We start from the raw sequence: 23,651 nt of genomic DNA, 5'->3' as shown, positions 1-23,651 counted from the left end.
TTATGAGCCTAGTGGATGAACTGGTAACGTGTAGTGTAATTGCTAAACCTGTGTTAATAAACCAACTAGTTCCTAATAGCAATGTGTTGCTATGAATGCTTAAGCAAAGAACCCATGAAGCAAATACATTACAGTTTTATAAGGAAACATATGGGTAAAGAGTGGGACTAATTGGATAGCTTTTTAAAAGAGGCATTTAGGCACAATGGCCTCCTCTTGTGCTGTTAATTGTGGCTCAGTTGGTAGCAGCCTTGCCTGTGAGTCAGAAGGTTGTGGGTGTTCCATATAGGGGGCACTTGGGAAAAAAAATTGATTTTAGTGCCCCCCAAAAAAACACCAAAAAAATAACAAAAAAAAAAGAAAAGGGCCTTGTGAAATGTTTGAAGTGTCCCCCAGATCGGGGGGCACTTGATCTAATGTTTGTTTTGTTTACTCAAAAAGAGTTGTGGGTGTCCCAAAAAAACCCCCAAAAAAAACATTTATTAGAAAAAGGGGCAGTTAAGTGTCTGGAGTGTCCCCCAGATCGGGGGGCACTTGATCTAATGTTTATTTTGTTCCCCCCCAAAAGAGTTGTGGGTGTCCCATTCCAGAGACAAGAATCTCGGCTGACACTCCGTGCAGTACTGAGGGAGTGCTACACTGTCGGAGGTGCCGTCTTTCGGATGAGGCGTTAAGTCCGTCGAAATAGTGCCATGGGACCTTTTGCACCCACCGAAGAAGAGCAGCGGAGTTCTCCCCGGTGTCACGGCTGATGTTTATTCGTCAATCAATATCATTAAAACAACTGATTATATGATCATTATCACACTGCTGTCAGTGACTACACTTCAAAAGTACTTCATTGGCCGTAAAGCGCTTTGGGATCTCTGGTGGTCGTGAAAAGCGCTATAGAAATGCAAGTCTTTTAAGATTCCATGAGCCCCGAGGGCCTCCGGTGTTCCAAACAGCGTTTGGTGGCTGGTGGTGTGGAGTGATCTTGAGAAGAGTAGGAATTTGGCACCGATTGCTCGCGTCTGTCCGCAGGAGAAGTTTGTTTCTTTGCTCGGGACGGGCTCCAGTCACAGCTGCCGATCGCCCCGCCCCACCCCAGGCCGGTGATGCTATTCCGGGTGAGGCGCGTGTGTTTCCGGGGCAGCAGCAAGATGGCGCTGGTGTGGGGAGGCTGGCGCGGCTGTGAGGGGAGCGGTTAGCGGGGCCCGGCACAGGCACTGGTACGTGTTTCACACCAGCCGCTGGCTGGGCGGCAGCGGGCGCCTCCCGGATCCCTTTAACTATCCGGCGGAGGGGGCTGCAGATCCAGGGCGCCCGGTGCCATCGTCAGCAACGTGTTCGGGGCCGAGACTGGGTTACCTCCCGCCCGAGGACCCCACACCACATGGCGTTCAGCTGTTAAACTGCACTGCTGGGTGAATAGTTAGTGCAGGCTTGCCGACGCTCGAGACAGGCGTGCTAGCAATTCAGTCATAAAACGATTCTCCTTCAATCATGTGTCATGCACCCTCGCCTCTGAGTCAGAAGGTTGTGGGTTCAGGACTTGAGCACTCAAAATCTAGGCTGACACTCTAGTGCAGTGCTGAGGGAGCGCTGCACTGTCAGAGGTGCCGTCTTTCGGATTGACGTAAATCCGAGGCCCCATCTGCTCTCTCAGATGGAAAAGATCCCACTATTTCAAAGAAGGGAGCAGGGGAGTTATCCCCGTTGTCCTGGCCAATATTTATCCCTCAATCAACATAACAAAAAATGGATTATCTGGTCATTATCACATTGCTGTTTGTGGGAGCTTGCTTATGCGCAAATTTGCTGCTTGTTTCCCACATTACAACAGTGACTACACTCCAAAAGTACCTCATTGACTGTAAAGCGCTTTGAGACGTCCGGAGTTCATGAAAGGCGCGATATAAATCCGTCTTTTTTTTTTGCTCAGGTCCAGGGGAAGAGCAGTGAGTCACAAACAGACCATGACACCTCATACCTGTGGGGGTTCCTTGTTACAACTAAGGCTGTAAGAAGGTAAGATAATTGTAAAAGTGGAGCTGACTTGTCTGGAGAACTGTGCTTCAGCACTGACTTGTTGGGGACGATTTACAGAAAGAGGAGCTAGCACTTATGATACATGTAATTTGGGGATCCACAGAGAGTTAACATGTAGGTGTAGCAAGCATTTAGGAAGTCAAATGGTATACAGGTTGAACCTCTCTTATCAAGCACCCTCGGGACCTGGCCTGTGCCGGATAAGGGATTTTGCCGGACGAGGGGAGTTTATATTAAATTGGATGGTACAGGTACTGAACAAGGGGATATCGGGCTTGGGGCTGGGAGTGTGGCAGAGCGATCGTGTGGGGGGGTGGGCCGTGAATCGTGGGGTCAGGCTAGCGATTGCGTGAGTCAGCAGTGAAGAAGGACTTAAGTTTGTTCATGTCGGAGCGGCCGGGAATGGTGCCGGATGAGGGGTGGTGCTGGATAAGGGAGTCCTGGATAAGGGAGGTTCAACCTGTATCAGCCTTTATTGCAAGGGGGTTGGAATATAAGAGTAAGGAAGTCTTGCTGCAGTTATATAGGGCTTTGGTGGGACAACACCTGGAGTATTGTGTACAGTTTTGGTCTCCTTGCCTAAGGAGGGATATACTTGCCTTAGAGGGAGTGCAACAAAGGTTCACCAGACTAATTGCTGGGATGGGGGTATTGTCCTATGAAGAGAGATTGAGTGGAATGAGCCTATATTCTCTGGAGTTTAGAATTATGAGAGGTGATCTCATTGAAATGTATAAAATTCATAGAGGGCTTGACAGGATAGATACTGAGAGTCTGTTTCCCCTGGCTGGAGAGTCTAAAACTAGGGGTCATAGTCTCAGGATTAGGACTATGATGAGAAATGTCTTCACTCAAAGGATTGTGAATCTTTGGAATTCGCCATCCCAGAGTCTATGGATGCTCAGTCATTTAATACATTCAAGACCTGAGATTGATAGATTTTTGAGCACTAAGTGAATCAACGGATATGGGGATAGAGCGGGGAAGTGGAGTTGATGTAGAAGTTCAGCCATGATCTTATTAAATGGCGGAGCAGGCTCAAGAGTCTGTGGCCTACTCCTGCTCCTATTTCTTATGTTCTTACTCAGCAGCAGAGTTTTTCTTTGTCTTTGGTAGAAGCAGCTGCCTTTCTTAGTCTCTGTATCTAATTCTTATTTCCTATATTGTGTAAGAACTTTTATACCTAAAAGGTGTAATCATATCCTTATCAGTACAAGGTACCTTCTAAGAACGGTGTCAGAAGTTAGAAGATAAATTGTGATTATACCAGCCCATTACAGGCAGAGCTAAGAGTGTCTGAGATTGAGAAAAATGAGGGAGAAACCAGTTCAGATATAGTCACTGTGTGTAAGATGGGACACTCTGCTGCAAAGTGGTTCATTGACTCAACACTTTAGAAGCTAACGCCTGTATTTCAGGGAAGGAAGGAGATTGACCCAAGCATGCTGCTCGTGAGGATGAGGCCGTGTAAGCTTTGAATGTTAATCACTTGAGCTATGTAATAGACTGGCACAGTCAAAGATGTTAACTTGTCAGCTATCTAAGGATTCACTCTTAAAATAATCTCAGCGAATTCTACCCCCATAATCTGGTCGCTGCTATAGTTGGCGCTGATTTAAAGTGTTACTCTGAATTGCCGGTGTAATCTTTTCTGTTTGTTATGTTAAGGAACTCTCTCCTTTAATGATTTGCTACTCAACTGTTGGGTAGCTCTATTAAATTTAAACTATTAAACTTTAATTTTAAGCTGTTATTTTTAACTAATAAATAGTATTTAGTGCTTGGCTTATGGTCTGGCTTTTTCCTTGATGATTTGGCAAGAAAGAGTTAATTTGCTCACTCAGAAGCTTGAGGGTAATCTAATTGAGGTTAGTATGAGACGGTTTGACGCTTCAATCATCTCAAGACCGATGCTAGGAGCTAAAACCCCAGACAGTTCCTTAGTAAGGAGTTAAAGTAAGGATTCATCTGGTTCCTCGACATATATTTGTCGGAATACCAAAACCCATCTTTCTTACAGCGGATGGCAGTGTCCGTATTTAAAATAACCGTGGTTAGGTTTAAAAAGTGCTTAGGAAGTCCATGGGAGGTAGCAGAGATAGATAGTGGAGAGGACACGGAGGGTATTGAACATGAGAACTTTAAAATCAAGATGTTGATCGGCCGGGAGCCAATGTAGGTCAGGGAGCACAGGGGTGATGGGTGAGATGGACTTGGAGTAGGTTAGTTTATGAGCGACAGAGTTTTGGAAGAGCTCAAGTTCATGGAGGGTGGAAAATGTGAGGCTAGCCAGGAGGTAATAAAAGCATGGATGAGGATTTCAGCAGCAGATAAGCTGAAGCAGGGTTGGAACTGGGCAATGTTATGGAGGTGAAAGTAGGTGGTCTTTGTGATGGAGAGGATATGGAGCCAGAAGTTCAGCTCGGGTTCAAATAATACGGCAAGGTTGTGAACTGTCTGGTTCATCCTGCGATAGTGGTGTGGGAGGGGGATGGAATCGGTGGCAAGAGAACAGTTTGTGGTGTGAGCTGAAGATAATGTCTTTGGTCTTCCCAATGTTTGATTGGAGGAAATTGCTGCTGATCTAAGACCGGATATCAGACAAGCAGTCTGACAACACATGGGGAATGGAGGGGTCAAGGGAGGTGCGCAAGTGGAACTTGATGTCATATCTTCAGATGATGTCGCCAAGGAGCAGCATGTAGATGAGAAATAGGAGGGGGCCAAGAATAGTTCCTTGGGGGATTGCAGAGGTAACGTGGTGGCGGTGGTAAGAAAAGTCACTGCAGGAGATTCACTAGATAGGCAAGAGTGGAACCAGGCAAGGGCAGTCCCACTCAGCTGGGAAATAGAACAGAGGTGTTGGAGGAGAATAGTGTGCGCAGCCCTGTCAAAGACTGCAAAGAGGTCGAGAAGGGTGAGGGAAAGGTGCACCTTGGTCACAGTCACATAGGATGTAATTTGTGACTTTTATGATGGCCATTTCAGTCCTGTGACGGGTGAATATTTGATCGGAGGGGTACAAACATGGAGTTGCGGGAAAGGTGGGCATGGATTTTGGAGGTGACACTTTGGAAAGGACAGGGAGGTTGAAGATGGGGCTGTGATTTTCATGGATAGAAGGGTCAAAGGTGGCTCTTTTGAGGATTGGGTGATGAGACAAGATTTGAAAGGGAGGGGAGAGGAGAGGGAAGCGTTTACAATATACAAATACGTGTTTCTAATTTTCTGAAGGTATCTATTGACGATGTTGGGAGAAAATGAATTCCTCAGTTCCCCACCAAAGAAAACTGTCCGATTTGGTGGAACTGTTGCAGAAACCTTAAATAAGTATAAACAGGTAAAATAAACTATACCAATTAATTATATTTACAGAAATGTCAATGAAATTCTCTTCCCCATTTGTACATTTGGATTCAAAAAAATGCTTTTCTCTTAGGGAGATACTATGGATTATAACTTGCTGATGGCTCAACTGGTTGATCCAGAGATAAAGGTAATCAACAAATTATGTTATTTAACTTTTATAATGTAACATAGATTTAAAGTAATTGGTAGGAGGTTTAGAGGTGATTTGAGGGGAAATCTTTTCACCCAAAGGGAACTTGCTGCCTGAACGGGTGGTAGAGGCAGGAGCTCTCACCACATTTAAAAAGTGCTTGGATATGCACTTGAAGTGTTGTAACTTACAAGGCTGCGGACCAAGAGTTGGAAAGTGGGATTAGGCTGGGTAGCTCTTTGTTGGCCGGCGCGGGCACGATGGGCCGAAATGGCCTCCTTTCGTGCTGTAAATTTCTATGATTCTATTTTGCTGAAATGCCGTTGAAACTTCTTAATCCTGAACAATTCACATTTGATCTTGGAAAAAGTCTAAAGTGCTGAATATAGCATTTTCAATTTTGAGAGACTAGATGGCACTGTTCCTTTAGCTGTGGGATCTGTGCATGTACCTACTTCAGATTAGTGGAATGTGATTCACTTTGCACCAACTGTAAAGCTGTAGTGTAAATCTGAAATCGAGGCTGGATCTGACTGAACAATGCAGAGTGAGACCTCCTGAGTTTAGCACTGATGCTACTGTAAATGTACTCTACATCTGTCCTTCCCACTGCGAACTGAAATAAATTTTGAGCAGTTTCAGTCTAATTGTAGCAGGACCAATTTTTGAAGGGTACTGTAGCAGAGTGGTTATGTTACTGGACGAGTAATCCAGAGGCCTGGACTAATAATCTGGAGACGTGAGTTCAGATCCCACCATGGCAGCTGGGGGAATTTAAATTAAATTAAATAAGTCTGGAATTAAAGAGCTAGTGTCAATGGGCCCAAATTTGGCCAGGAGTTGCTCCTTTTTTTTTTGGAGCAACATGATTTTTTTGGAATATCTTAAAAATCGCAATTCTACACATTTAATGTGTGCTGGTGTAAGTGAGTTAGTTACGATTTTTAAAAGTTTTTTTTTCAAAAGTGGGTGTTACCAGCCACCTATGCCTGTTTTGACCATTTAAGCTAGTTTGGACAGCTAATAGTTGCTCCAAACTAACTTAGGCCAACGTATGTGGCCACTTGTAGCCCGCACAGAAAACCCTTGCGGAGAGTTAAGAAATCAGCGCAGGTAAGTACATTTAAAGCACCAAGCACTAAACAAAGCACAAAAATAAGCATTCAATAACAAATAAAAAATACAAGGAAGCTGAGAAGACCTGCACCTAGCACCAAGACTTACAAAGCACTAAACAAAGCACAAAAAGTAATAAACAATTAATTAACAAATAAAAAATAGAAGGAACCCTGCACCTAAAGGCCAAAGTAATAAGCAATCAATCAATCAATAACAAATAAAAAATAGAAGTCCTACCAAAACACGGCCTGCTACGTTGATATAATTTGCACTTTCATGGGCAATTTAATCTACAATTGCAATAAAATCTAGCAGATTTGCCCTCAATCGTACATGCCAGCATGCTGATAAAACACAATGGCCAACCCTCAAGTACTTTGCAATGTGTCAACATAATTTAAATTTTACTTACAAATACAGATATTCTGGTAGCTAATCTGGCCGCCGATGAGGGAGCCCATTCGGCCAGGGATAGGGGCGGAGTGCTTCGGGCCCCTCCCACACAGCCTGCAGAGCACACACTCAGATTCTGGGGAGGAGAGGGGGTGGGGGGGTGAGGAGCTACTGCGCATGCGCGCACACTCAAGCATGCATGTGCAGAGGTCCCGGCACTGTTTTCAGTGCCGGGACCTGGCTCTGCCCCTGAATCCAGTTGCCACGCTGCGCCACCATCGAGGAGAGGCTGGGGACCGGCCAAACTTGGCCTGAAGATTTTTGGCACCCTAATCGTTCTACAAAAGCGGCACACCTCTGGTGAGTGCGCCAGAAATATGTACTGGCCAAATTTGGGCCCATTGTTGATGACCATGAATCTACCAGATTGCCGGGAAAAAAACCCCATGTGGTTCACTAATGTCCTTTAGGGAAGGAAGTCTGCTGTCCTTGGCCTATATGTGACTTCAGACCCACAGCAATGTGGATGACTCTTAACTGCCCTCTGAAATTCCCACTCAATTGTACAAAACCGCTGCAACAAAGTCAGCACCGTTAGAAACATAGAAAATAGGTGCAGGAGTTGGCCATTCGGCCCTTCGAGCCTGCACCGCCATTCAATAAGATCATGGCTGATCATTCCTTCAGTACCCCTTTTCTGCTTTCTCTCCTTACCCCTTGATCCCCTTAGCCGTAAGGGCCATATCTAACTCCCTCTTGAATATATCCAGTGAACTGGCATCAACAACTCTCTGCGGCAGGGAATTCCACAGGTTAACAACTCTGAGTGAAGAAGTTTCTCCTCATCTCAGTCCTAAATGGCCTACCCCTTATCGTTAGACTATGTCCCCTGGTTCTGGACTTCCCCAACATCGGGAACATTCTTCCCGCATCTATCCTATCCAGTCCCGTCAGAATCTTATATGTTTCTATGAGATCCCCTCTCATCCTAAACTCCAGTGAATAAAGGCCCAGTTGATCCAGTCTCTCCTCATATGACAGCCCAGCCATCCCTGGAATCAGTCTGGTGAACCTTCGCTGCACTCCCTCAATAGCAAGAACGTCCTTCCTCAGACTAGGAGACCAAAACTGAACACAATATTCCAGGTGAGGCCTCACTAAGGCCCTGTACAGCTGCATTAAGACCTCCCTGCTTCTATATTCAAATCCCCTAGCTGTTGGGAGTATCTTCACCACACAGACTAGTGGTACAAGAAGGCAGCTCACCACCACCTTCTCGAGGGTTTCAGGATGAATGCCAGCCTTGCCAGCGACGCCCACATCCCGTGAACGAATAAATAAAAAGATTTGAAAAAACTACAGTGCAACAACATGCACTCACTTACAAGTAATTGATGCAAGGCACAGGTTTTCCATTTGGGGAAACACCCTGCAAATATTGACGCACTCACGGGGCCAACCTGCAAATATTGGCACATCCAGGGCCACTCTGCAAGTATTACCACACTCCCAAGGACCTTCTGTCGTAACTTCCAAATAACAATAGCCTGGATTTTGTGGTGGCTTTGGCAGCGTATGTCGTCGTGCAAGTTCCAGGTTTCCGCATGCGCTGCTATTTGCCCAACTACTGCCCACAAAACTCTTGCGGCTGGTAAAAGCAAGCGTAGTGCCTTCTTTTATCAATATAAATCTTAAATTAAACATTTTGAAATAAAAAAGGATGCACAAACATTTAAAATTATTTTATGCAAATTTTGGCCCGGATTAAAAGCTTTAAATTTATTTTTCAAAAACTAATGTTTTTATTGTATTTATGTATTGAAGGGACTTTTAATTAAATTTGAAAATGAGAACATTTATTTTTATTAGAATAGTGTGAATTCTTTAATTATTTGGGGATTGCATTGCTTATCATTAGTGGATTCCGTTCAGAAATGACAGCAATGGAATCCTCGATTCTGTTTGAACGACCTGGCCCACGTGATCCCAGGGCCGTTTCCGAACCGCATGCGTCCTTGGGATCCGTGGGCCTTTACGCAGGCGTATGCCTGCAGGCCCAGGACCCGAGCTCTCCGCAGCTTGATAGTTCATATATATTTAGCAGTTCGAAGGCGTATTCTGGATGTACGTTTCCGACCGCAAATTCCGGGCCAATATCATCTACCTAAATTAAAATAGTATAAATATGACAGCAGACATACAAGGAACAGCACCATAGTTTCTGAAGTAGTTCTCTCCAGCCCCACCCTAGTTTCGGCAGCAGGATTTGCCTTTTTTGATTATGATGATGTAACCAGTTCTTAAATATGAAATCACCTTTTTCAATTAAGCAGTGTTAATGTGGTTAGGAATGGCATGATGAGGATTAGATACTGAGCCAATTATTACTTGCTCGAGACCTAAAGCAGCATTTTATATTAATTACTATATTAAAATTTAAATATGAACTGAGATTTAACATCACAACTCTTTAGAGCGTGACAGTCACTGTTTTTACAAAATCAATGATAATTTAGCTTCTTGAGAAAAATCTGCTTAAAAATGCAATTTTTTCTTTATCATTTAACTGATTCTATTCCTTCTGTAAATATGTTGGATAGTACAGCAGTTTTGTTCAACATCTTGCAAACACAAATGGATTTGTGAATTGCCAAGTTAGGTAGCTATATTGGGCTGCTTATCATGTATTTTTTCTCTAATGGATTAAGAATGTATTTATTAAAGTTTTTCTAATTAGATGTCAAACTGACTGCCTGTTCTGATGGTTCAGGTGGGCATATAAGATCCTGTGGAACTACTTGAAGAAGAACAGAGAATTCTTCCATGTCCTGGCTAATTTTTCTCCCTCAACCAACACCATCGAATTAACTTTGCTGTGCAACTTGGCTGTGACATTTACCTAATAGCCGTGACTGCACTTCAAAGTAATTCATTGGTTGTAAAACACTTCCTGGGATTTTCTAAGGATGTAATTAGATTCTATATAAACACATTCTTTAGAGTGAACGGGTCTGTTTTGATGTACTAACAGAACTTAGATTAACTGATTAAATGTACTTTGTCTTAAATTTTTGAAATTTATATTCAATGTACTATTGTTTTTTTCTCAGGATGCTCAAATAATCAACTGGCTTCAGGAATTTCGTGCCTCTGTAGCACAATTGACAAAAGACTTTGAGTATCTCGTTAGCAAAATACTGGTTAGTTTCTTCAGATTTTCTTTCACAGCTCCTTTTTATATGCATGGAGATTAGGTCAGCAAATGTTTGCTGTGCTTCATTGTAGAATAGCTCTTATCAAGGGATTCATTTTTGTAATCATGGCAAGATATAACTGTTAAATCAGATTGTTAAATAAAACCTGAAAGCTTAAACAAAATTTGAAATTAACTGCAAGTGCTTCATAAGATTTAAAAAACATTTTTCAGAAGCTGCCATGGTTGTGCCGAAGCCTAATGGTGGTAGAAGAATACTTGGCCTTCTTAAGTAACCTGGTATCAGCACAGACGGTGTACCTGAGGTCTTGCCTTAGTATGGTGGCCTCTAATTTTGTACCAGGTAAGAAAATAATGCTTTCTTCCTCATTTCTAAGGCATGTGGGATTGAATAGCCTATGTCCCTAAACAGTGAAGGAGAGGGGGCCTGTGTTTTGGTTCAAGTTGTTAATCAGAGAGTTGCCTTTCAGCTGCTTGCTTTTTAATGCAGAGCAGGATTATCGGGTCGTTTAAGTAGACTTGTTTTTGTAAACAATGGTAATTAATGAGCCTGAGTAACTTTTTTTATATAAGTTTACTTCATTGTAAATCATGTGCTGCTGCTGAGAGTGCAGATAATCTGTCAGTGTTTGCTGTTGCTGGCACTGTGAAAAGCTAGTGAGAGTTTCTGCTGATCCCAGCAGCATGGAGACGCTACAGCTGCTGCTCAGTACTGCTTAAATTGAGAGCCGATGGGAACAGGGATCAACCCAAGTTCTAACTGAGTATTAATGGTCTAACACTTGGTGATTCCACACTGCTCTTGAGTAGCATATTTGGAAGAGCAGTAGGTACTGGCCGTCCAATGTTATATTTTGTGTCTGTAGAAGAAATTATCAATTATACTGTGGTTGTTTCATTCACTGTGTACAGTGCAAAAAGAGAAGTGGAGAGCTAAGAGGCAGGGGAGAGCAACAACGGATAAATAGGTTGCCGATACTCACTTTGTAGGAGAGTTTGAGAGAAGAAAGTTGTCATGTGGCAGACTGACAACTGCACTAGATTTGATAGAGAGTGTATTTAAAAATGGTCATCTCAGGGACAGGAGATAGTGCGAGGTAGAGTGAAACTTGGCAACTGAACCACTCTGGCGCTTTTAGTAAACTAAGCTCCAAGATTGTTTGTTCATAGCCTTTTATCTTACAGTATTAATCTATGTATATCTATTTCATATAGGGAGAATTGTTATCCAGGAAAATGGTGTGGATATGTCAGACTCTGATGATGAAGATGAAAGTAAGTACGTTTTTCTTTGAATAAGAATAAGCAAAGTGGCACTCGCAGTAATTTGTACTATGAAGATTTGTATCAATCCTCTGAAATATCCCAAAGTATTACTGCTTCGTCACTGAAGACAAACATCACTACATTTCACATCTTCCATAATAAGCACATACTTTCTCTGGTAATTTTTCAAAAAAAGTGATCGACTACCAAAAAGATTAACCCAAACATATGGAACCACAGAGTCTGATTTTATTAACAATATTCTCTGCATAAATTGAAAAATACGAAGTGTGGAAGATTTGGTACAAAATGGGAGCCTAATTTGGCGCCTTCAAAAGTTAATACATTGGTGCAGGAGAGATTTCCTTTGACTTGACAAACAGATGGCCGCTTAAGTTTAGTCAAAAGGTGGACTGTCAAGGAATTCTTTCTTGATCATAAAGCTGTACAATGCGATTTGTTTTAGTGACAAGAAATTACATGTTAGATACAGTTGAGGAAGACCATTTGGCCCATCCTATCTTATCCCATCCAGAAAGAGCTTACAGTCCCCACATCACAGCATTCATCTTGAATGATTCCAGACTTTCATTTCCAGTACCCTTCTCAGAAGTGTATACCATGTGTTGATCAGTCTTTGTGTGAAGAACATCCTATCGGTCCTAAATTTGATTGTCATGAGTTTGAACCTATGCTTCCTTGTCCTATTGTCATAGTTTGGTTTGAAAGTAGTGTTCCAGATACTATTTATTATCTTAGGCCACCTTATAAAAATGTCCATATCACTCACCGTTACAAACTGAAAAGCACAACTTTCTCAAGCCTTTCCTCATAACTCAAGTCTTCTGATGGGATGTTGAATCAGTTTAGGTGGAAATAAGGAATAATAAGGGGAAAACGTCGCTGGTGGGTGTAGTCTATAGGCCCCCTAACAGTAGCTACACTGTTGGATGGAAAATAAATCAAGAAATAATGGAGGCTTTTAAAAAATGAACGCCAATAATCATGGGCGATTTTAATCTTCACATTGATTGGACAAAACATATTGGCCATGGTAGCTTTGAGGACGAGTTCATAGAGTATATCCGGGATAGTTTCCTTGAACAGTACATTGCGGAACCAACCAGGGAGCAGACTATCTTAGATCTGATACTGTGTAATGAAACAGGATTAATAAATGATCTCCTAGTAAAGGATCCTCTAGGAATGAGTGACCATAACATAGTTGAATTTCAAATTCAGTTGGAGGGTGAGAAAGGTGAATCTCAAACCAGTGTCCTAAGCTTAAATAAAGGAGACTACAAAAGGTATGAAGGCAGAGTTGGCTAAAGTGGATTGGGAAAATAGATTAGAGTGGGACGGTTGATGAGCAGTGGCAGACATTTAAGGAGATATTTTATAACTCTTAACAAAAATATATCCCAATGAGAAGGAAAGGACGTAAGAGAAGGGATAACCATCCGTGGCTAACAAATAAAATAAGGGATGGTATCAAATTGAAAACAAGGACATACAATGTGGCCAAGACTAGTGGGAGGCCAGAGGATTGGGAAACTTTTAAAAGCCAGCAAAGAACAACTAAAAAAAATAATAGAGAGGGAAGATAGATTATGAAAGTAAACTAGCATGAAATATAAAAACAGATAGCATTTCTACAGGTACATAAAAAGGAAAAGAGTGGCTAAAGTAAATGTTGGTCCCCTAGAGGATGAGACTGGGGAATTAATAATGGGGAACAGGGAAATGGCAGAGACTTTGAACAAATATTTTGTATCGGTTTTCACAGTAGAAGACACTAAAAACATCCCAATAGTGGATAATCAAGGGGCTATAGGGAGGGGAGGAACTTAATACAATCACTATCACTAAAGAAGTAGTACTCGGTTAAATAATGTGACTAAAAGTGGACAAGTCCCCTAGAACTGATGGCTTGCATCCTAGGGTCCTAAAAGAAGTGGCTGCAGTGACAGTGGATGCATTGGTTGTAATCTACCAAAATTCCCTGGATTCTGGGGCGGTCCCAGTGATTGGAAAACTGCAAATGTAACGCCCCTATTTAAAAAAAAAAAAAAGAGGCAGACAGAAAGCAGTAAACTGGTTAGCCTAACAGCATTTTCCCAACGACAGGAGTCCATTATTAAGGAAGCACTAGCAGGACATTTGGAAAATTCAATCAAGCAGAGTCAACATGGTTATATGAAAGGGAAATCATGTTTGACAAATTTGCTGGAGTTCTTCAAGGATGTAACGAGCAGGGTGAATAAGGGGGAACCAGTGGATGTGGTGTATTTGGATTTCCAGAAGGCATTCGATAAGGTGCCACATAAAAGGTTACTGCACAAGATAAAATTTCACAGGTTTGGGGGTAATATTAGCATGGATAGAGGATTGGCTAACTAACAGAAACCAGAGAGTCGGGATAAACGGGTCTTTTTCCGCTGGCAAACACTAACTAGTGTGGTGCCGCAGGGATCGGTGCTGGGGCCTCAACTATTTACAATCTATGTTAATGACTTGGATGAAGCGACCGAGTGTGATGGTACAAAGATGGGTGGGAATGCAAATTGTGAGGAGGACACACAATCTGCAAAGGGATATAGACAGGCTAAGTGAGTGGGCAAAAATTTGGCAAATGCAGTATAATGTGGAAAAATGTGAGGTTATCCACTTTGGCAGAAAAAATAGAAAAGCAGATTATAATTTAAATGAAGAAAAATTGCAAAGTGCTGCAGTACAGAGGGACCTGTGGGTCCTTGTGCATGAAACACAAAAAGTTAGTACGCAGGTACGGCAAATAATCAGGAAGGTAAATGGAACGTCGGGATAGAGTATAAAAGCAGAGAAGTCCTGCTACAACTGTACAGGGTATTGGTGAGGCTACACCTAGAGTACTGTGTACAGTTTTGGTCTCCGTATTTAAGAAAGGATATACTTGCATTGAAGGCTGTTCAGAGAAGGTTCACCAGGTTGATTCCAGGTTGAGGGGGTTGACTTATGAAGATAGGTTGAGTAGGTTGGGTCTATACTCGTTGGAGTTCAGAAGAATGAGAGATGATCGTAAGATAATGAGAGGACTGGACAAGATGGATGCAGAGAGCATATTTCCACTCGTAGGGGAAACTAAAACTAGGTGGCATAGTCTCAGAATGAGGGGTCACCCATTTAAAACTGAGATGGGGAGGAATTTCTTCTCAGGGTTGTAAATCTGTGGAATTCTCTACCCCAGAGAACTGTGGAGGCTGGGTCATTGAATATATTTAAGGCAGAGCTAGACAGATTTTTGAGCGATAAGGGAGTAAAGAGTTATGGGGAGCGGGCAGGGAAGTGGAACTGAGTCCATGATCAGATCAGCCATGATCTTATTAAATGGCGGAGCAGGCTCGATGGGTCAAATGGCCTACTCCTGCTCCTATTTCTTGTGTTTTTGTGTCCTGATCTCCTGGGTCATTTAACCCAAGGGAATGAAGGGTCATGGGGAGCGGGCAGGGAAGTGGAGCTGAGCCCAAGATCAGATCAGCCATGATATTAAATGGTGGAGCAGACTCGAGGGGCCAATGGCCTACTTCTGCTCTTATTTCCTATGTTCGTATTCATGTGGTTGTTCACATCACGGTCACCGGAACTTCAGTACCTCCCTGTAACTTGGGAACCAGGACTGAGCACAGTCCTTGGAGTGGCCTTATAAGAGCAGTTTAAGAATGTCTTTTTATCTACACTCTACTATTTTGTCTATACGATTAATTTTCCATTAGCTCTATAATGATTTGATGCGAAGCATCAAGTCTAACGAAACTGTTAAATCTATCTTGACATCATTCACAGAGTATTTATGTTGTATTTTCTTCCTTCCTAGGTGCAGTAATTTACATTTGTCTGTATTAAATGTTATTTATTATTGTTCTGCTCATTTACATTTTGTCTAACTGATTTTGTAGTTCCTGAGTTTCTCCTCGGATTCAACGGACCTTTCTTATTTTGTAACTTGCATGTAATTCTCAATTTTACCTATGATGTTTGACTCCGTTATTTTACCTGGTATCACCTATGAACATGGGAATACTGTTAGCAATCTACCAGGACTTCCTTAATAAAAACAGAAAATGCTGGAAATACTCAGCAGGTCAGGCAGCATCTATGGAGGGAGAATCAGAGTTAACAGGTTTCAGGTCGATGACCTTTCGTCAGAACTTCCTTAATGTTTGATTCACTCAATGACAGTCAACACCTCATAAATCTCATTATTTGACTTGCTATTCAGGCATAAATACCTTGTATCGATGAAGACATATTGATTAACCTGTCTAGTAACCCATTCAATAATGTCTAAGTTAATTCTGTTTCAGTCATCACTATTTAGGGAGGGCATTTTTCTCATGTCTTCCCCGCTGAATACTTGGAGGGCGTAATCATTTACTATTTGAACTACTTACTGCTCATCCTCTATTTCAGCCCAATTATCCTCCTTTACGGTTCTCATCTCTTCTCTGTTGGAATTATTTTGGTACTGTAGCTTGTTTTGTGTCTTAAGATATGCTCTTTTCTAGACTCCTTTGTCTCTTAATCACCTTTTTAATATGTGCCTGAATGATGAAATATTCAGTCATTATAATAAGATTGAACATTTGAATGGAATAAACTATCTTAAAATAATATTTCCTAATGAAATGTAATTTCAGTGCTATGCACTTTCAGCTGGTAAACTTGAGATCAAATTAAAAAAAATATATATTTTTTATGTCTTCTGTAGAACAATTATTAAGAAAATCAAACGTACCCACTCGCATAATACGCTCACAATCCTAATAACATCCTGATTTTGGAAGGCAGCAGCTGGGAGGTGTGTGACCTGGAAGTGACTCTATTTCCTTTGTACCCACCCTCCCTTTCTTGGGAAGAAATGTTGGTATTTGCATGGCTGAGATTAGCAATTCAGACTGTAAATATGGACTTATGTCCCACCATTCTTTGGTACCATATCACCACCCTTAAATGAAACCATTTTCCACCCATTGATTGCACCAAGTATTCCTGTGTTGAGTTTGTGGACCAGATGCAATGCATCTACTCCAGTCCTCGTGCCCAAACTACAAATCTTAAAGCATTGCGAGACTTTCCCAATTCCCTTAAAGTCTTTTTTCTTGTGCTACTAAGAACAGAAAGCCTCCTTACCTTGATAGATCCAGTAGGAATTTCTAACTGTTACATTCTTGCTCTGCAGATCTTCCGAGAAATTTTGACATCTGTCATCGAGCTCTGCAGCTGATAGCAAAATATGTGCCCTCGTAAGTATGTCATACTGTAGCCCATAGCTCATTTGTACCATCAATGATTAAAATGCAACAAAGTTTATTTTAAAGAAGTGTATGTCTTTATTATTTAATGAATTAATTAACACATACTTCTTATGAGAATACATTAGTTTTTCATATTGACATTCAGTACTGATTCCTCAATCAGTAGTCTTATCCCTAATCTATTTCTAAATCAAATGTTAATGAGGGTATTGTATCTCTGTATTTCATTTTGACTGAGATTTGAGTTGTCATACATAAGCTGGAGCAAACGATCAGTTTTGACCTTTTAAGTCTCCCTGTTTTTGTGCACTACCCCCTGTTTAAAAAGATGAAGTTACAGAAAAAACAAATAATCTACAATAAGCTTGAAATTAATCATTTCATATAACTATTTGGCTTAGGAAAAAGGTTCTAATGGTGGGACTTTGTTTTTTTTTAGTAAAAATCTGGTGTTACAACCCTAACGCATTGCATTGTTAGCCAGAGTTCCTACTCCTTGGTGTTAGCCACGCCAGTTTAAGTGTAGGAGAGAAAGTTTCCCTTTCTGCATTGTTGAAGCAGATCTTAGTGGATTAATGGACTAGCGGCTGAGAATGGGAATGATGAAGTAGTAGCAACCTAGCATGTTATCCCAGGACAGCTCAAACCTGTCGCCTTGAAAATAACACATTGAATGTATAGGTGTTGCAGCTGGCCAATATAGTTTGTTGTATATTATTACATTGTGCAAATATTGTTAAGCTAGTTACTTTTTCATGTGATGTCACCACAGGATTTTATGTTGTCCTGATCATACTTAGTTAGCAATTTGGATATTTCTCGAGTTGCCTGAGCTGAATTTTTTAAACTTACAATTTCTGTACTTGGATTCAGCTCATAAGTGGCCAGGTCCTAAGGCCGCATGTAACATTTTTTTGTCCAATGAACTTTTGGATCAACCGAATAGATTACTCCAAATTATATAGGTTCAAACGCCAGAGATAAATCAGCTTGTTCGTTTTATTAATATTGACAAAGTACCTGTACAAGCAAGTTATACATCTATATGCTGAGTATAGTAGGATATTCTTCAGGTCTGCCTTTAACTCTAATCAATTCAGACAGTTTTCAGCATAAAATACCAAAAACTTATTGAAAATGAGCATAATGATATATCTAGGTAGACAGGTACCTTGCTCTAAATCTATCAACTCTGAGATTATTGTCAAGTGATCTTTAAGTGTCATATGCTACTACACCAATAGATGGCAATGTCACACCATGTACACTCCATTCTCACTAGAATGTAGGTGTTTATGTAGATAGGACAATTTTGCATCATTAGAAATATCACACCTTAACAGAAGGATAACAGCTGAAATGTTGACCTGTTGGCTTCAATCCGGCTATAATTCTTGTACAAACCCATTGATGCTTCTTAAATTGCATTAACTTGACACCTGCTTACATGGCATTTCTCTGGAATTCTAATGACCTAATCTAAACCATGTGTTAGTTTATGTCACATAGAATACATTCTCAAAATACAAAGATATTAATACTGACTTCTGTATTGTTAAGCTATTTCTCTTATATTATACAGTATCTTACATAAGCCAACAGCCTGAAATCAACATTAGGGAATAAAGTGTTAATTCATAAACAAAGGTCATTATATACAATTTCAAACATTTCATGTCATTATAAGATGGTGGCTATTTTGCAATACCTTAAGCAGCCAGGGAATAGCTCATACGAGTAGGAGCCTTCTGATTCCACATTAAAGGATAGGCATTTCACTTAGAGTACTAACTTTGTGTCAGCTCGGAGGACCAAAGCCCCCCCCATCTTGTGACCTAAGACAGGGAGCGGGAAAGGTTCTTGTGCGAATATGGTCTCGCTCTCCCTATCACGCTCTCAGTCACAGGGTGAGCTGTGTCCTAGCATAGCTAGAACAGTGAGCTGACATTTAGGGCCCGAAATTCATCGACTTACCGCCCAAAAATGTGATTTTGGTGAAAAAACGCGTACATATCGTCAACATACCGCTCGGCGGAATATTCATCATTGACATACCGCCGAGCGGTATGCACACTGTCCGCCATGCAGAACCGCCCGCATACCGCCCAAAAAGTCCGATTTTCATGACATACCACCGACATACCACTGGAGCTGCATACCGTCCTGGAAAAGGTGATTTTACGCGAGGTTAAGTGGGCGAGAATGGGCGGTCATGCTCTGAGTCGCCATTTTGAAATCAGGAACAGTCAGCTAAAGCAGCACCTCTCTTTCTAGGTGAACAGTGACATAACAGTGCAATTTACAGTGGAAAAGGTATTTTTATTGCTACTGAGTAAGTTATTAAGATCAAAGGCATTTTAGTTAATTTTTTTCATTGAAAAATATTCTGGAGATTTAAAAAGAATGGTGCCTGTACTATCTCAGCTTATATTGCTGACTACCTGTCCAATGCAGGATCCAGATGTGAGAAGGTTTATTGAGAGAGTTATCAGGGTAATGGAGGAGATCGCAGACTGATGAGGAGGAGGAGGAGGAGGCCTTACCCGCAAAGGATTTTCAGGGAGAAGCACTCATACTTGGACCTGACTGATCGACAGTATGTTCGAAGGATACCCTTCTGAAAAGGGGTGATCAATGAGATTTGCCAGCTCATTAAGACAGACCTGCAGCCCAGTACCACCAACATTACTGCACTCTCTGTCACGATGAAGGTGACTGCGGTACTTTCCCTTTATGCATGTGGCTCTTTTCAGGCATCAGCTGGGGATATATGCTGTATTTCTCAGTACACTACTCATCGGTGCATTCGACAGGTAACTGAAGCACTGTATGTACACCGGATGGAATTTATAAACTTCCCAATGACCAAGGAGGCACAGAGTGACAGGACTTTGGGATTTGCATGCATTGCTGGCTTCCCCAAGGTGCAGGATGCTGTTGACTGTACCCATATTGCCTTGCGAGCACCATTACAGGAGGAGGAGGTGTACCGAAACTGTAAGGGATTCCACTCGCTCAACATGCAGCCCGTATGCGACCATACACAGCGCATAATGGCAGTGAATGCCAACTTTCCAGGGAGCATCCATGATGCTCGCATCTTGCGTGAGAGCACTGTGTCTGACCTGTTGAAGTTTGAGCCACAAGGTAAATGCTGGGGGACAAAGGGTACGGCCTTGCCACCTGGCTCTTGACCTCCCTGCGGAACCCTCAAACAAAAGCTGAGCAACGATATAATAAGAGCCATATAGCTACACGTAATATTATCGAAAAGACAATTGGAGTGCTGAAGCAGTACTTTCGATGCTTGGACCACACGGGAGGCAGGCTGCAATACCACCCTGAGCAGGTTGCTCAGTTCACAGTGGTGTGCTGCATGTTGCATAATTTAGCAATCATGTGGGGACAGGAATTGCCACAGGGGTCTGCGGGACCACCTGGGGAGAGAGTGCAGGAGACGGAGGAGGGAGAAGAGGAAAATGAGGAGGAGCTTCCAGATGAAAATATGGCACCCATCCCCCCCCGGCCCCAACATCACAGCGGAGGGCACGCAGAGCGTATGCCACTGCAAAATTGTTACGTCAGCAGCTCAAGAATGAACGCTTTGCTTGAATGTGGAGAGCTGCTATTTGGGACCCTGATGACTGTTACCCCAAAAGTTTGACACTGTACAAGAGTGCTTAAATTCAATTCAAACGTTTATGTAAAAATATAAAAAAAATACAACAATTTTAAAATTTTGTAAAACTTTAACAAAACTTTATCAAAACTTTATCAAAACTTTATCAAAACTTTATCAAAACTTTATCAAAACTTTAACAAAACTTTAACAAAATCAAACTTGAACTATTAAAGGAACAAGTACAAGAAAAGACCCTTTACTGTCCTCGACCTCGACCCCGTGCTACACCACCCTTGGGATTATTTCCCCCTTTCTTACTGACGCCCATTCCTTTCTCACTGCCCCTGAGCCCGGACCTCCCCGTACTGGTACCAAGCCGGCATGCAGCACTGCACTCTCAGTGCTGTTGCTGTTGTTGGGGGTCAGACATTGCAGGTGCAATAAATGGGGCCTCAGGAGAAGCTCGTGATGTGGCAGGCACGGCTTCAGGGCTGGAAGATGCTGTCAGCTCCCCACCTTAAGGTGCTGTCGACCTGACTACCATGGCGCGGGAAGATTCCGCACCATGTCCCGATCCCATCAATTGCCGCATGGCTTCGACGGAGTCAGCGGTTCGCTCCATCGCGGTGATCAGACGCGCCATATCCTCCGACTGCCGCTCTGATAGAGCCATGATGTTTGCGGCTATCGTAGCCATGGCCTTGAGCAGCTCTCGACCTATGTTGATGCTGGCCTGTGACAGACGTGCCTATCTGTCGTGCAGCAACCGACCTTTTCTGCAACAACCTCCGTCGCTGTGGCAAAGACGCTGCAACACTGGGGGTGCGTTGCTGCGCAACACTTGGTCTCGCAGAATCAGAGGAGCCATGGGGGAAACCCCTGAATACAGACTCGCTGCTGGAGGATGTTCCAGCTGGCCCACATGGAACTGGTGTATCCTCCTCCGGCTCCAGGATCAGCGGCTCTTCCTCTTCCTCTTCATCTTCATCATCTCTGCCAGTGGTGAAGTCGGGAGAGGGCTGGGTGATGCCAGAGTTGGAGGCAGTGGATCTCTCGGCTGGTCTCTCTGTGGAGGTGTGGTCTGAATCGTCTGAGCCTGGAAGTACAAAACAACCTTTAAAAATGCTTGACACCAGGGGAGGGGTCAGGGTTACATGAGTACACAGTAGAGTGACTTATCGCAGTCTTACTTAAATGTCCACCACTGCTGGAATACTGCATTATATATCGCAGACAGACAATGCATATGTGCATTGTGTTACATGCCCCCAACATTGCAGTACATCACATGAGGCCAACATTACAGTGCAGTAAACTTGCATTACATTACATCAGGCCAACATTACCGTCACAGTTACATTACATGACAGGACCGCAACACAGACTAGGGATTGTATTGAACTTACAATCCTGTGTGAGTGGGTCAGCTCCAATGACGGTGGTGGCACGGTTGCTATCCCCGACCAAGGAGAGGGCTCGGATCTCTCTTTCTGTCAATGGCTCCTGGGTTGTGAGTCCTCCTCCTCCTCTCCCTCTTTCCCCCCCCCCCCCCACCATACACTGCTGATCGGCTGCTATTGCAGATGTCGTCTTCTGCAGAAAGTGAAGTAAATGAAAGTAAAAATCTTCAATCCATTTAACATCGCAGACACACAGGGTTGCACACGCACACATTAAAACACTGCGTTGATCCTCTTGGGTCATTGCCTGAAAGCACGAATACATCGCTGTAACCTTAAGATAAACAAATCATCCGTGTGATGCTGAACCTACATTTACATGGCACCTCGGGAGGTGCATAAATAAAATCATTACTTACTCTTGCTACCCTCACCAGGTCGTTCCATCTCTTACGATACCTTTCCCCAGTGCGTACCATGGTACTTGTGGGTGTCCTCCCCGCTCTCGTCCCATATTCTGTTGTACTCCTTGTTGGGGGGGCGGGGGGGGACTTTCCACGACCACCCTTTGTTAGCTCGGAGTACCTCTCTGTGATATTCTCGAGAAGGGCAGGTAACTCTGTCTCGTCGAAGGCGGGCGCCCTCAACCTCTCGTCCTTTTTGACGTTCCTGCGCTTCGACTTTTTTTTCTTAACATCTCCATTATATTATGATTTTTGCTTTGTGAAGTATGCATTATTATTCAAACTTTCTAATTATTATTTGTTATGAACTCTGCAATCTGTTATTAAACCAACTAACCCTCGACCAGCTTCCTGCTCCTTCTCACTCTCTCTCCCTCGATTTCAACTGCGCAGGTGACCCCTGACCCCCAGAATCGTGGGTAAAAAGCTGTGGAAAAAAAACGGGGGGAAAAAATTGTGCTTGCACCGTCCCTCAACAAGAAAGTCGATCTGGATTGATTGCTATGTTACATACTGTCCGCTGCACACCTTTCGCATACCGCCGAAAAAAAATGGACCAATTTTGTCTTCTTTGGTTTCGGCGGCATGCCGGCGGTTTGAAATGACGCACCGCTGGCATACCGCCAAGAAATGGGCGGACCTTATGCATCAACCAGTTTCGGGCCCTTAAAGTGTTAGTTGATTGCGTCTTTATTGTTTTCCATAATCGAGGAATATAGGGATATCAGTCAATTGCACTCATTGTGAAAACTGTATATTGTTTGTTCCTGTATTTTAAGTAAAATAAACCAGTTGATTTGAAATTGCGTATTGTCTCAAAAGCGTGCTTTTCAGTTTACATAGGAGAGAGCTGCATATAGCCTCCTATTGTTTGATTCTTCCTGTTTTGTTCTTGTTTTGATCCTAGGAGTTAAAGTGACGACTGATGCAAAATATAAACAGAAATGCTATTTAGTATGCAATCCATAGATCATTTTTTGTCGTATTACAGTTCTGTGATGTTTTCCTATGTTAAAGATACTACATCAATGCAAGTTGTTGTTTCTATGAGATCTCTTCAGTTCTACAAGAGTTATTTCTGCATTGAACTAAAACATACTTTTTAAAATTCATTTTTGGCAGAACACCACAATTTTTGATGCCAATACTAGCTGAAAAATTTCCGTTTGTAAACAAATCGGCCAGAACCCTGGTAAGTAAGAACACCTTCTTAGTTATCTAATTCCAGAAAAGAAATAACTTTATAATGTAGTATATTTATCAGGGCTATCAATTAATTACAGTTAACTCCTGTGACAACGTGTTAATTTTTTTTGGCAATTCATATTTTTTTGATGTACATTAATCGT

The 23,651-nt window shown here is 42.4% G+C and overlaps 1 protein-coding gene across 2 annotated transcripts in view; it reads left to right on the top strand.

Moving 5' to 3' along the window:
* Nucleotides 1-1,128: 1,128 nt before the first annotated feature.
* The window catches only part of rrn3 (RRN3 homolog, RNA polymerase I transcription factor), a 60,505-nt gene continuing 37,982 nt past the window's right edge, over nt 1,129-23,651 (top strand). The window contains exons 1-9 of one of the 2 annotated variants that reach the window (XM_070900954.1): nt 1,129-1,211; nt 1,925-2,010; nt 5,266-5,371; nt 5,471-5,527; nt 10,153-10,242; nt 10,470-10,599; nt 11,472-11,531; nt 16,741-16,804; nt 23,425-23,494. In XM_070900954.1, coding sequence (XP_070757055.1) covers nt 5,279-5,371; nt 5,471-5,527; nt 10,153-10,242; nt 10,470-10,599; nt 11,472-11,531; nt 16,741-16,804; nt 23,425-23,494 — 564 coding nt within the window. In that variant the 5' untranslated portion in view covers nt 1,129-1,211; nt 1,925-2,010; nt 5,266-5,278. The remainder of the gene's footprint in view (nt 1,212-1,924; nt 2,011-5,265; nt 5,372-5,470; nt 5,528-10,152; nt 10,243-10,469; nt 10,600-11,471; nt 11,532-16,740; nt 16,805-23,424; nt 23,495-23,651) is intronic. The other variant, XM_070900955.1, reaches the window with a different exon arrangement.

Source organism: Pristiophorus japonicus, chromosome 15 (genome assembly GCF_044704955.1).
Source record: "Pristiophorus japonicus isolate sPriJap1 chromosome 15, sPriJap1.hap1, whole genome shotgun sequence".
Classification (NCBI taxonomy): domain Eukaryota; kingdom Metazoa; phylum Chordata; class Chondrichthyes; family Pristiophoridae; genus Pristiophorus; species Pristiophorus japonicus.
This window is presented reverse-complemented; position numbering and strand designations above follow the sequence as displayed.